Source organism: Petromyzon marinus, chromosome 22, assembly GCF_048934315.1.
Source record: "Petromyzon marinus isolate PM22_M1 ecotype Great Lakes invasive population chromosome 22, UKy_Petmar_22M1.pri1.0, whole genome shotgun sequence".
NCBI classification, from domain to species: domain Eukaryota; kingdom Metazoa; phylum Chordata; class Hyperoartia; order Petromyzontiformes; family Petromyzontidae; genus Petromyzon; species Petromyzon marinus.
Genome location: NC_133688.1, coordinates 21,117,069 through 21,131,930, shown reverse-complemented (window position 1 = coordinate 21,131,930; position 14,862 = coordinate 21,117,069). Strand labels below are relative to the sequence as shown.

Genomic DNA, 14,862 nt, shown 5'->3' with positions numbered 1-14,862 from the left:
CCACCACTACCATCGTCGTAACACTCGAACCATCATCACCACCACCACCATCACCACGATCACTACCACCACCACCATCATCACCACCATCACCACCACCATCATCAACACCACCACCATCACCACCATGACGACCACCACCATCACCACCATCACCACCACCACCACCATCACCACCACCACCATAATCACCACCATCACCACCACCACCATCATCATCACCACCACCATCACCACCATCACCACCACCATAATCATCATCATCACAGCGACACGACCTATGATCATCACCTCCATCACGACGACATCGCTGTGACGAAGGTCCCCCCTAGAAGCCTCAGACTGTAGGGGCAAGTGCTGTGAGCAACCATCAATGAAGGCCGGAACAACACACGAGGGGGTGGGTGGCCAGCACCATGCCCGGCCGCCTTTGTTTTCCCTGCGGAAGATGCTGACACATCGCACCGGGCACTCATTTGAGGCCGAGTCGAGCTGGGGTTCAATCGGTGCTGGTGTTGGTCGTGAGCGGGAATGGAATGGAGGTCTCCGAGCGGGTAGCACCGGGAGCCACGTGCACTCCTCCCTCCAGTGAACTCACTCGCACTGTCCCGACCGCTGCTGCTCCGGGAACCATTTCGTCGGCCACATCCATCGCGGCTTGGTCCAGAAGTCCTGAAGCTGTTCACACGTTTATAGGGTTAATACAGGATTATCACGGATAGGCGTTCCTTGCACTCTCGTGGTAGTGCCTTACGCCGATAATCCCTACTAAGCGTGTGTGTGTATGGGGAGCGGTAATGTAGCGGTTAGCGCGCTGCGCTACGAATCCGGCGACCTGAGTTCAATTCCCGCTCACGGCCAACACCAGTGACGATTATCTGAACCGGTTCACTCGGTCGACTCAGCCTCAATGAGGACCTCGTGCGGAGTGTAAACATCGCCACTGGGGAGACACAGAGGGTGGTGCCAAGGCGTGGTGCTGGCCACCCACCCCCTCGTGTGCCGTGTCGCCCTTAACAGCACTTGCTCCAACGGTGTGTTGAGGCCACAAGGGAGATCTTTGTCTTTGTGTGTCGTGTCACCCGCGTCACATGACCTTTCACTTCCACCTGACCAGACCTGTCTCTCTTTTGACTTCTATCTCCCTGTCCCCCGTCTCCTTGTCTCCCTCCCTCTCTCCCCGTCTCCCCGTCTCCCTGTGTCCCCGTCTCAATGTGTCCCTGTCTCCCTCTGTCCCCATCTTCCTGTGTCTCCGTCTTCCTGTCTCCCTGTCTCCCTCTGTCCCCATCTTCCTGTGTTGTCCCCGTGTCCCGCAGGATCCTCTCCATGTTGGGGGAAGCTTCGACCTGAGGACGCTCCGTGCCGTGCGCGTCCTGAGGCCGCTCAAGCTCGTGTCCGGCATCCCCAGTGAGCGCCCCACGCCCCCGGCACACCACCTCCAGGGCACCTCTCGCGACGCCCGTGGGCTACTCGGAGTCACCAAAAACAATATTCGCCGCAATAATACAACCCGAGTATATTTATAATGGGAATACAATATATATATACGCGCGCTATGTACATAACACACACACACTGTGTACACATACTTAATGTGTGTGTACACACGGACACCAAACATGACTCACCCGTTGGTGCCCCCCACGACTTGTACGTGCGCCCCCCCCTGTCCCCTCGTGACCCGTGCCACCCACCCTCACCCCCCATGGCCCCCACCTCTCCCTCACTCACATTCTCCCTCGCCACATCCCCTTCCACCATGAACCCCGTGACACCTCCCTCCCCTTCCCTCGATCCCTCCACCCAATGCCCCCTCCCATGCCCCCCCTCCCATGCCCCCCTCCCATGCCCCCCCTCCCATGCCCCCCAGGCCTGCAGGTGGTGCTGAAGTCCATCATGAAGGCCATGGTGCCGCTCCTGCAGATCGGAATGCTCCTGTTCTTCGCCATCCTCATGTTCGCCATCGTGGGCCTCGAGTTCTACAAGGGGGACAACCTCCACATGACGTGCTTCAACAACGCCACAGGCACGGAGATCACGCTCACTCCGGGCCCCAATGCCATTAGGGATTCATCAATACTCCAGAGCCCTGCCCCTACCACCCTCCACCGATCCTCATCCGTGCCCATTTCACCACTCCACACGCGTGCCCCATACCTCGCCACCTCTCATCCACGCTGCACCCATCAGACACCCGCACTCGCCATTACATGCCACCTTATTCCGCCTTACATAACCCCAGCAACATTAGCTCCATTCCCAGCCCTTGTCCCTCCATCCATTCCATCACCTCTCTCACTGAACGCCGTCGGATTGCATTTTAAAGTGCTCTGGAAAGGGCGTTATATAAATCCGAATCAGAAAAGAATATAGAAAATAAATCCAGTGGTCCATTCTCAAAGAGACTCACTCTCTCTCCGGGGGACCAATCCTTCCCTGGGGCCCACTTCCATCCTAGGCTCCACTGTCAGTGTGTGCTGCCTGTAGCTGTGTGTGTTGCCTGTAGCTGTGTGTGTTGTCTCTCCATTTGTATGTATGTGTTCCTTATGGAATGTGTTGTGTTGCCTGTAGTTGTGTGTGTGTTTCCTGTACGTGTGTATGTCGGCTGTAGATGTGTGTGTATGTCGGCTGTAGATGTGTGTGTGTCGGCTGTAGGTGTGTGTGTGTGTTGCCTGTAGGGTGTGTGTGTGTTGCCTGTAGGGTGTGTGTCTGTTGCCTGTAGGGGTGTGTGTCTGTTGCCTGTAGGGGTGTGTGTCTGTTGCCTGTAGGGGTGTGCGTGTGTGTTGCCTGTAAGGTGTGTGTCTGTTGCCTGTAGGGGTGTGTGTCTGTTGCCTGTAGGGTGTGTGTCTGTTGCCTGTAGGGGGGTGTGAGCTGCCTGTAGGGGGGTGTGTCTGTTGCCTGTAGGGGGGGGGGGTGTGTCTGTTGCCTGTAGGGGTGTGCGTCTGTTGCCTGTAGGGGGGTGTGTCTGTTGCCTGTAGGGGTGTGTGTCTGTTGCCTGTAGGGCGTGTGTCTGTTGCCTGTAGGGGGGTGTGAGCTGCCTGTAGGGGGGTGTGTCTGTTGCTGTAGGGGTGCGTGTCTGTTGCCTGTAGGGGTGGTGTCTGTTGCCTGTAGGGGTGCGTGTCTGTTGCCTGTAGGGGTGCGTGTCTGTTGCCTGTAGGGTGCGTGTCTGTTGCCTGTAAGGTGTGTGTCTGTTGCCTGTCGAGGTTTGCGTGTGTGTGTGGAGGCTGTAGTTGGGGTGGGTGGGGTGGGGAGGTTGCCGCCTTGACGGGTGGGCGCGCTGTGCGTGTAGGGGAGCAGCTCGGGCAGCAGCCGTGCGGCACGGACAGCACGGCGCGGATCTGCCGCGAGAACGTCACGGAATGCCGCCTCTACTGGGCCGGCCCCACGACGGCATCACGCAGTTCGACAACATCTTCTTCGCCGTGCTCACCGTCTTCCAGTGCATCACCATGGAGGGCTGGACCGACGTGCTGTACGCCGTGAGTCCCGCCAGGACCCCGCCGCTCACAGAGAGGGGATTCTGCCTCGAGGATGACGGTCGGGGCGGCGTGGCGAGTGAGAGCGAGGAGTGTTAAGTTGACGTGTGCGTGGGTCGTCATTGTTGTTGTTGTTGCCATGGGAATGTGGAATTTCCACCCGCTGGCTGTCTTCGCCCTGTCTCTGTCTCTCACCCTGTCTCTGGGTACATGTGTCCATCTCCGTGTCTGTGTGTATCTCTGTGTCTCCCCCTATCTCCATGTTGGAACGCCCCCCCCCCTCAAACCAAATTCGACATCATCCGCTCCTCCAGCCCAACACGATCGCCCCCCCCCCCCCACGCTCGTCACACAACAGCCACATTCGGCGATAACCTTTAGACCCAAGCGGACGCAATTATTCTACACATTGGCCCCGACATCGCAGGCCGAGTCGCTCAGTCCACAGCACTCACTGCACATCCCCCTCGTTCCTTCTCATCCTTTAATGATATCTCCTCTCCGCGGAGAATCAATCTGCAATCCGCTTTCGTTGTGTGTGTTTTACTCTCCTCCCTCCCTCCCGTGTCCAGATTTAACATTTGCCAATCATGGTGGGCTATCACTTTTTTTGGGTACACTTTGGAAATAAGCGTGGGATGTGGTTGTGGTGTTTGGGTACACTTTGGCAATGAGTATGAGATGCGGTTGTTATGATTAGGTACACATTGGAAATAAACGTGGTTGGGTACACTTTAGAAACGGGTGCATGTGGGCGTCGTGGTGATGACGCGGTATATAAATTTTTTGTGTAGTTTTCTGCGTGGGCGTAACGATGACGCTCGGTGGAGGTAAACCTTAATGGGTGCAGCTTGTAATCGGGAGTGTAGTAAAACACAAACCTGAGGGACAATTACCTGTCCGCGCTAGCCACTCAACCCAATTATAATCACCGCTGATGACGATTGAGAACCATCACGGGGCCATCCACGTCCACCACCGCCGCCGCGTCATCGCTGTCCATGCCCACGTGTAAATTCCCGCGTCGCGCGCCACGTCGACCCCCCCCGCCCCCCCCCCCCCAGTGGCTGTTAATTATAATTCGGGCTGACAATCCGGGTGGGGGGGGGGGCTAGGGGGTAAGGGGCAGGGGGGAGGGGTGGAGAAAGGGGGCGGTGAGGGCGAGGCTGGGGGGGGGGGACTGCCAGTCGAGATGCCACAGCCAGAGCGCGCCTATTACCGCAATTTTAAACTCAAAGCAATTAGCACGTCCGCGACTGATGAGGCACGTGGGCCCCCCCACCGCCCCTCCCGCGCCCATTCGTCGCCGTGGATAATTGTGGCAATGCAATGATGATGGTGATGATGGCGGTAATTATGATGCTTCGATTAGCACGATTGATTGGCTATGTACGGTGCGAAAGAAGTCCAACATACGTACATTATGGTGGCGGGTGGCGGTTATGCTGGTTGGTGGCGGCGGTGGTGATGATGATGGAGATGTGGAGATTGGCTGGTGTGCAGTTTCATGCCACAAGATGGTTTCTTAAATGGATTGGGGGGCGTTGACGTTAGCGGTGGTGATAATGGCGGTGATGGTCGTGATGGTGGTGGAACATCTTCGCCGGTTAGAAACATTTAGGCTAGCCTGCCTACGATCCATCCTGGGTTTAACCAGGCTGGATTGCGTGAGGAGCTCATAAATCCTTAAAAGATCTGGGCACGGTCCCATCGGTGAGCTCCTCCGGCAGGCAAGGCTGCGATGGCTGGGTCATGTAGCCCGCATGCCCAGCCACCGCATGCCGAAACAGCTTTTGTTCGGCCGGATCGAGGGGGCTAAACGGGCGCGGCACGGGCTAGAGAAGAGATGGAGTGACGTGGTACAGGAGGACGTGGAGCTGAGTGGACTTGCCGATGACTGGTACCAGCGGTGTCAAGATCGGCCTCTGTGGAGGAGGCTCGTGAAGGATGCTACTGGGCAGTTGGAGGTAGTCGCCCTCCAACAACAACGGAGGGCGGAGGAGCGACGCTCACAACAACGAGCGGAGTGCCGGGTGGCTAACGCACAGCAAGTTGGCACAGTAGGGGGCACAGGTGGTGCATCAGCCAGTCATCTCAGTCAGTCGACCCGTGGCACCTGGGTCTGCCCCGTGACCTCCTGCCAGCGGGTGTTCGACACTTCACGTGGCCTCAAGGTGCACATAGCCTGGCACAAGCGTCGTGGTGACGTCGTCACCGCCACTTAGTGGCGAATGGCGGTTGTTGTTGGTGGTGATGATGGTAGTGGTGGTTCGAGTAGCGGAGTGGTGGCACAGTGGTTATTGCATCGCGACAGAATTATAATTCCCGCTCACGGCCACCAGCATCAGTGACGAGTTTAATAATCTGAAACGATGTGTGATGAACATCAGCACTGGATAAGACAAAGGCGGTCGGGCGTTGGTATGGCGGCCACAGCCCGCACCTCCTCGTGCCCCGTGCCCAATCCCCGTGTGCTCGCGATGAACACTTTACCCAGCGCCATGTGTGGCCTACACGAGGGGTCTTTATCACTGTATCTGTGTACAGTGCTGGGCACGGTCTTGCAGCGGTGAGCGTTGCGCTACGAACCCGGGCACCAGAGTTCGATTCCCGCTCACGGCCAACATTCGGGATGATTAACTGAATCGGCCGGGGACTCCCCTAGGTCGGCTCGGCCTCGCACGAGTACCTCGTGCGCTGTGTAAACATCGCCGCTAGTGAGACAAAGACGGCCGGGCGTGGAATTTGCCACTCCACCCCCTTCGTGTGCCGTTATCGGCTTTCATAACAGCACTAATAAATGAAACTGAAAATGAAACTGAAAAAACTTTCCCCAAGAGCCTGTTGAGGCTACACGGGACATCTGCGCCTTTGTGTGCGCGTGCATTATTGTCCATGAAGTGAGATATCCACTCCCTGACTCGCCTCCACATCGATCCGTGGACATTGGGAAGAACGCGTGACGTCATTCAGGCAGCCCCAAGCCTCACCGCGGGGTGCCGGGGTCACTGTCAGGGTCACCGATTATTGGCAGTGAGTGGAGATTAACGTGGGAATGGGGGGGCGGGTGAGAGGGGTTGGTGGGGCGGGGGGCGGAGGGGGGTGTTGAACCACGTGGTTTCCCGCACGACTCGTGCCCAACACGTGGAGCGGCGCGGATTAGAGAGGCTCATCCAGCACCTCTGCGGGAGAGGGAGGAAGAAATGTGGGAGGGAGGGAGGGGGGAAATGTGGGAGGGAGGGGGGGAAATGTGGGAGGGAGGGGGGGGGAAATGTGGGAGGGAGGGGGGGGAAATGTGGGAGGGAGGGGGGGGAATGTGGGAGGGAGGGGGGGAAATTGGGAAATTGGGGAGGGGGGAAATGTGGGAGGGAGGGGGAAAAATGGAGCGAGGGGCGAAATGGGGGAGGGAGAGAGAGAAATCGGGGGTGGGGTGTGGGGGGCAAGGGAGAATGAGAGAGGCGGGGGGGGGAGATACATGGGCAGTGAGGAGTTGGAGGGATGGAGAGGGAGGGGGAGCAGGGTTGTGTGCGGCTTGGTTCGCCTTGCTCGTGTGCATTGTGTGTCTGTGGTCATTGCGTGAGAGATGTAGAGTGGACGTGCTGCACACGGGGTGTATGTGTTATCTGTGTGTATGTATTATCTCTCTACGTGTGTGTGTGTACGTGTGGTGGGGGTGGGGGGGGAGCCGTGGCGCAGTGCGCAGGGAACTCTGCGCTTAAATCGCGACCACGGCCAACGTCAGTGGCCAATATCCGAAGCAGTTCTGAGCCTCCGTTAGAGAGACTCCAGCCGGTGTGAGTCTTAAACTTGATCAGACGGGGGAGACAAAGGTGACCTGGCGGGGTGATGGCCACTCCAACCGCGCCTTCATTGGTGCCATTCGCTAACAGCACTTGCCTCACTAGCCTGAGTACGCTGCACGGGGGATCTTTGTCTTTGCACTGTTGGTGTGTAATTTAATCGAGTGCATCACTCTGAGTGTCTAAGAGCTCCCTCTCCCTGCCGGGCAGTTCTCAACATTATGCCTGATTCATAGACAAATACACAGAGACAAAGACTCCCCGTATAGCCTGAATATGATGTTGGGGAAAGTGCTATTCGCCAGCAGCCATGACGACCGGGACAGACAAAAGAGAGAGACGCACACATTCACTCGCACACATTCACTTACAAACACACATTCATTCACAAACACACGCATTCACTCACAAACACACACATACATTAACTCACAAACACACACATTCATTCACAAACACACACACATTCACTCACAAACACACACACATTCACTCACTCACATTCACTCACAAACACATTAATTCACAAACACACACATTCACTCACAAACACACACACATTCACTCACAAACACACACATTCACTCACAAACACACACACATTCACTCACAAACACACATTCACTCACAAACACATTCACTAACAAACACACACACATTCACTCGCACACATTCACTCACAAACACACACATTCACTCACAAACACATACACATTCACTCACAAACACACATTCACTCACAAACACACATGTTCACTCACAAACACACACACATTCACTCACAAAACACACATTCACTCACAAACACACATTCACTCACAAACACACACATTCACTCACAAACACACACACATTCACTCACAAACACACACACATTCACTCACAAACACACACACATTCACTCACAAACACACATTCACTCACAAACACACACATTCACTCACAAACACACACACATTCACTCACAAACACACACACATTCACCCACAAACAGACACACATTCACCCACAAACACACACATTCGCTCACAAACACACATGCACATTTATTCACACACATTCACTCACAAACACACACATTTACTCAAACACACACATTAACTCACAAACACACACATTCACTCACAAACACACACATTCACTCACACACATTCACTCACACACATTCACTCACACACCTTCACTCACAAACACACACTTTCACTAACACACATTCATGTGCACTTATAAAGACACAGATTCCCCCTATAGTCTTAACAAACTATTGGGGCAAGTGTTGTTAGTGAGCACCTATGAAGGCCTGCACAGCGCACGAGGGGGTGGGAGGCCAGCACCACACCGCACCAGGTACTCATTTGAGGCCGAGTCGACCTACGCACGCTGTGGAGAGCACAAATCGCCGTCACGCACAGCTGACGCGGAGGGGGCTGCCCCCACAGATGTCCCAAAGTGGCGGGGGGAGAGGGGGCGCGGGGGTGAGAGGGGGCGCGGGGGTGAGAGGGGGCGCGGGTGGAGAGGGGGCCCGGGGGGGGGGGGGGGGGAGGGGGCCGGGGCGGGGGGAGGGGGGCCCGGGGGGGGGAGGGGGCCGGGGGGGGGCCCAGGGGGGGGGAGGGGGCCCGGGGGTGGGGGGGGGCCCGGGGGGGGGTTTAACAAACCGCCTGGGCCCAACGCCATCCCAACTCCTGACCCCAAACCCAACAGCAACGCGCGAACCCCGTCTTGGTGCAGAGTGGTGCAGAGTGCTGCTGACAGCAGAGTAGCGCCGCGGGCAACGTGAATCCTATCTCCCCCCCCCATCTCCCCCCTCTCATCTCCCTCCCATCTCCCCCCCATCTCCCCCCTCCCATCTCCCCCCATTTCCCCTCCCATCTCCCCCCCTCCCATCTCCCCCCCTCCATCCCCCCATCTCCCCTCCCATCTCCCCCCCTCCCATCTCCCCCTCCCATCTCCCCCCCATCTCTCCCCTCCCATCTCCCCCCCCCATCCCCCCCATCTCCCCTCCCATCTCCCCCCCTCCCATCTCTCCCTCCCCAGACTAATGACGCGTACGGCACGGCGTGGAACTGGCTCTACTTTGTCCCTCTCATCATCATCGGCTCCTTCTTCATGCTCAACCTCGTGCTGGGAGTCCTCTCAGGGTGAGTGCCCCCCCCCCCCCCACTGCCCCCCACCGTACCCCACACATCGCTGCGTGGCCGTGCCCTCCACAGTTCGGCCGTGCCCTGAATGCCCTCCCCGGTCACGTGGCCAGACGGATGAGCTTGCCGACGGATCACGGGACATTCATCCAGCCGGGGATACACCACGAGTCACGATTGAGGCACAGGCACCAATATATCTGAGCCAAATGTCAGCCCAATAGCCCTCTGCGAACATCATTAGAATGTGCACCACTTTTAAATGTACAATTTACATCACTCAGTCACTCAGCTGTTTAATTACTCAGTTAGCAACTTAGTCGCATAAAGTGCAGTCACTCGGTCACTCACTCGTCCACTCAATCACTCACTCACAATCACACATTCATCACTCCATAACTCACACACTCACCACTCCATAACTCACACACTCACCACTCCATAACTCACACACTCACCACTCCATAATTCACACACTCACCACTCCATAACTCACACACTCACCACTCCATAACTCACACACTCACCACTCCATAACTCACACACTCACCACTCCATAACTCACACACTCCATAATTCACACACTCACCACTCTATAACTCACACACTCACCACTCCATAACTCACACACTCACCACTCCATAACTCACACACTCACCACTCCATAACTCACACACTCACCACTCCATAACTCACACACTCACCACTCCATAACTCACACACTCACCACTCCATAACTCACACACTCACCACTCCATAACTCACACACTCACCACTCCATAACTCACACGCTCACCATTCCATAACTCACACACTCACCACTCCATAACTCACATACTCACCACTCCATAACTCACACACTCACCACTCCATAACTCACACGCTCAAGTCACACCCGTTCACTGTATGCTGTGTGAGTGTTTGTGAGTGGTGAGTGCTGGTGAGTGCGAGTGGTGAGTGTGAGTGTTTGTGAGTGGTGAGTGCTGGTGAGTGGTGAGTGCTGGTGAGTGCGAGTGGTGAGTGTTTGTGAGTGGTGAGTGTGAGTGGTGAGTGTGAGTGGTGAGTGTGAGCGTTTGTGAGTGGTGAGTGCTGGTGAGTGGTGAGTGCTGGTGAGTGCGAGTGGTGAGTGTTTGTGAATGGTGAGTGCTGGTGGTGAGTGGTGAGTGTGAGTGGTGAGTGTGTTTGGTGAGTGTGAGTGTTTGTGTGTGGTGAGTGCTGGTGAGTGTGAGTAGTGAGTGTTTGTGAGTGGTGAGTGCAGGTGATGAGTGGTGAGTGCAGGTGGTGAGTGGTGAGTGCAGGTGGTGAGTGGTGAGTCCAGGTGGTGAGTGGTCAGTGGTGAGTGCTGGTGGTGAGTGGTGAGTGCAGGTGGTGAGTGTGTGTGGTGAGTGCAGGTGGTGAGTGTGTGTGGTGAGTGGTGAGTGTGTGTGGTGAGTGGTGAGTGCAGGTGGTGTGTGGTGAGTGCAGGTGGTGAGTGTGTGTGGTGAGTGTGTGTGGTGAGTGTGAGTGGTGAGTGCAGGTGGTGAGTGGTGAGTGTAAGTGGTGAGTGGTGAGTGCAGGTGGTGAGTGGTGAGTGCAGGTGGTGAGTGCAGGTGGTGAGTGTGTGTGGCGAGTGTGAGTGGTGAGTGTGAGTGGTGAGTGCAGGTGGTGAGTGGTGAGTGTGAGTGGTGAGTGCGTGTGGTGAGTGCAGGTGGTGAGTGTGTGTGGTGAGTGGTGAGTGTGTGTGGTCAGTGGTGAGTGGTGAGTGCAGGTGGTGAGTGGTGAGTGGTGAGTGTGAGTGGTGAGTGCAGGTGGTGAGTGGTGAGTGTGAGTGGTGAGTGTGAGTGGTGAGTGCAGGTGGTGAGTGTGAGTGGTGAGTGCAGGTGGTGAGTGTGTGTGGTGAGTGGTGAGTGTGTGTGGTCAGTGGTGAGTGGTGAGTGCAGGTGGTGAGTGGTGAGTGTGAGTGGTGAGTGGTGAGTGCAGGTGGTGAGTGGTGAGTGTGAGTGGTGAGTGTGAGTGGTGAGTGCAGGTGGTGAGTGTGAGTGGTGAGTGCAGGTGGTGAGTGGTGAGTGTGAGTGGTGAGTGCAGGTGGTGAGTGGTGAGTGCGAGTGGTGAGTGGTGAGTGTGAGTGGTGAGTGCGAGTGGTGAGTGCGAGTGGTGAGTGTGAGTGGTGAGTGCAGGTGGTGAGTGGTGAGTGCGAGTGGTGAGTGCAGGTGGTGAGTGAGGAGTGTGAGTGGTGAGTGGTGAGTGTGAGTGGTGAGTGCAGGTGGTGAGTGGTGAGTGTGAGTGGTGAGTACAGGTGGTGAGTGGTGAGTGTGAGTGGTGAGTGTGAGTGGTGACTGTGAGTGTGAGTGGTGAGTACAGGTGGTGAGTGTGAGTGGTGAGTGTAAGTGGTGAGTGGTGAGTGTGAGTGGTGAGTGCGAGTGGTGAGTGCACGTGGTGAGTGGTGAGTGTGAGTGGTGAGTGTGAGTGGTGAGTGTGTGTGGTGAGTGTGAGTGGTGAGTGTGAGTGGTGAGCCGGCTGTGCTGTGGTGGCTGTCTCGGCTCCTACGCCCCGCGGTGACGTCACCACAAAGAGGAATTGACGAGAATCCATTAACGAGCGAGCCAAAGTCGTGGCTCATCTCCACGACGCTAAACCCAGCCCACGGTGATTGGGGGAGCGGGAGAGGGGTGATCCCATGGGAATCTCCCCCTGCTCTACACCCCACCCCCCTTCTCCCCCAACACGCATCCCTGGGGGGGGGGGGGGGGGGCGACGGCTGCCCCCCACAGAGAGGGTGCGTGGTGTATGGACTAATCCACGTTAGCGATTTCCAAAGCAGCCAATTAAAGTGACCCCCATTTGACCCCCGCATCCCCACCCCTCCATTTGTGTGAACCGCCTTCGCACCACGTCGCCAATTAGAGAGAAATCTCAGCTCCGCGCTTTGGTCTGTGGTGGGAAGGGGCAGGAGGGGGGGCAGCCGGGGGTGGGGTGCAGGGGTCAGGCCCCGAGGGTTCCGGGGTGGTGGAAGGGCTCCCTGTCGGCAGAGTTTGCGGAGAGAGTGCAGGAAGGCGCGGGGAGAGTAATCGAGGAAGATGCGAGGAATGGTTTAGAGAAGTCGTGCTCTCGCCGGATTTATAGCGCGCCCTCTGATCCCGACAAAGCGGTCCTCTCCGGGCGATCACGGGCGGCGAGCGGAGCGGTGGCATGGGGGTTCGTGCGCCCAGCTGCCGCGAGCCCGCCCGAGTTTGATTCCCGGCCACGGCTAACGTCGGTGGGGGAGTTAATTGGCGGCTCGGCTCGGAGCGATTGCCGTGGAAACTGATTTTCGTTTCGCAGCCGTCTGTCCGGGACCCCCTGGGAGAGTGAGACGGGGACACATGGAGGCCTTGCTGGAGTGGAATAACGCACAGCAGGCCGAGCAGAATGAATGTCATCAATCACCACCACCACTACCACCGCCATGAACACCAACACCACCACCACGACTACCATCAGCACAGTAATCACCATCACCACCATCACTGTCACCACCCCAATTCCTGTATCCTGGTATTTAACTGTAACCCCATCTCCCCGCTGACCTCACCTGCCCGATGACCCCACCTGCCCGCTGACTCCACCTGCCCTCTGACCCCACCTGCCCTCTGACCCCACTTGCCCTCTGACCCCACCTGCCCTCTGACCCCACCTCCTCGCTGGACCTAGGGAGTTTGCGAAGGAGCGCGAGCGCGTGGAGAATCGCCGCGAGTTCCTGCGTCTGCGCCGGCAGCAGCAGATCGAGCGCGAGTTAAACGGATACCTGGAGTGGATCTGCAAGGCTGGTACGGATTGGGGAAATCCCGGGGTGGAGCCCAGAGCCTGGAGTGGGTCTCAGAACCTGGAGTGGATCTTAGAGCTTAGAGTGGGTCTGGAATCATGGAGTGGATCTGCAAAGCTGCTACGGAGTGGTAAAATCCTGGAGTGGTGTCTCTGTGTTTGTGTGTCTCCGTGTGTCCACATGTCCGTGTCGCCGTGTCTGTATGTCCGTGCGTCTCTGCGTCTCTCCACATCTGCGTCTCAGAGGAGGTCCTCTTGGCCGAAGAGGACCGCAGTGCGGACGACAAGTCGGCCATCGAGGGTGAGCGATCGCGACAGCGCCGCACTGCGACCTTAAAGTCTCTCTTTTTTCTTTCTCGCGTGGGACAGCCCAGGACGCAGCCTGGGCGTGTGTGTGGGGCACAGCCGTGCCCGCTAACCCGCTAGCCCTCTAACCCGCTAGCCCTCTAACCCGCTAGCCCTCTAACCCGCTAGCCCGCTAGCCCGCTAACCCGCTAGCCCGCTAACCCGCTAGCCCTCTAACCCGCTAGCCCTCTAACCCGCTAACCCGCTAGTCCGCTAACCCGCTAACCCGCTAGCCCTCTAACCCGCTAGCCCTCTAACCCGCTAGCCCTCTAACCCGCTAACCCGCTAACCCGCTAGCCCTCTAACCCTCTAACCCGCTAACCCGCTAGCCCTCTAACCCGCTAGCCCGCTAACCCGCTAACCCACTAGCCCTCTAACCCGCTAGCCCTCTAACCCGCTAGCCCTCTAACCCGCTAGCCCTCTAACCCGCTAACCCGCTAGCCCTCTAACCCGCTAGCCCTCTAACCCGCTAGCCCTCTAACCCGCTAGCCCGCTAACCCGCTAACCCGCTAGCCCTCTAACCCTCTAACCCGCTAACCCGCTAGCCCTCTAACCCGCTAACCCGCTAGCCCTCTAACCCGCTAGCCCTCTAACCCGCTAACCCGCTAACCCGCTAGCCCTCTAACCCGCTAACCCGCTAGCCCGCTAATCTGCTAGCCCGCTAGCCCTCTAACCCGCTAGCCCGCTAACCCGCTAGCCCTCTAACCCGCGGTGCTGTCGTGCCACTCAGCCATGCGACGGGCAGCGGTGATCAACAGCCGGGACGACTTGATGCAGGCCGAGGAGGGGGACGACCACTTCACGGACATCTCCTCTGTGGGTGAGGCCTCGCCACGCTCACCTGCCTTGCTCGCCACACTCACCTGCCTCACTGCTCCCTCACTCACCCCCTCCGTAGGGACTCTCTCACCTGTTCTTTGGTTCTTTCGGTAAAGTCACGTAGATAGAAAAATAATACTAAAAAATAATACAAGTTTAATAAAAAAAATAATAAACAAAAAAAACACTAATGTAGACTGTAGCCTGGTTCTTAATCGGAGTGAGCGTACTGACAGTCTATAATGTAGACTGTAGCCTGGTTCTTAAGCTGAGTGAGTGTACTGACAGTCTATAATGTAGACTGTAGCCTGGTTCTTAAGCTGAGTGAGTGTACTGACAGTCTATAATGTAGACTGTAGCCTGGTTCTTAAGCTGAGTGAGTGTATTGACAGTCTATAATGTAGACTGTAGCCTGGTTATTAAGCTGAGTGAGTGTACTGACAGTCTATAATGTAGACTGTAGCCTGGTTATTAAGCTGAGTGAGTGTATTGACAGTCTATAAT

At 56.7% G+C, this 14,862-nt stretch overlaps 1 protein-coding gene across 1 annotated transcript in view; it reads left to right on the top strand.

Annotated features, from left to right (window-relative positions):
• The window catches only part of LOC116945068 (voltage-dependent P/Q-type calcium channel subunit alpha-1A-like), a 92,737-nt gene that overhangs the window by 20,330 nt on the left and 57,545 nt on the right, over window positions 1-14,862 (top strand). The window contains 8 exon segments of the mRNA XM_076068883.1: window positions 1,317-1,407; window positions 1,871-2,026; window positions 3,290-3,382; window positions 3,385-3,479; window positions 9,311-9,414; window positions 13,084-13,199; window positions 13,439-13,495; window positions 14,270-14,359. Coding sequence (XP_075924998.1) covers window positions 1,317-1,407; window positions 1,871-2,026; window positions 3,290-3,382; window positions 3,385-3,479; window positions 9,311-9,414; window positions 13,084-13,199; window positions 13,439-13,495; window positions 14,270-14,359 — 802 coding nt within the window.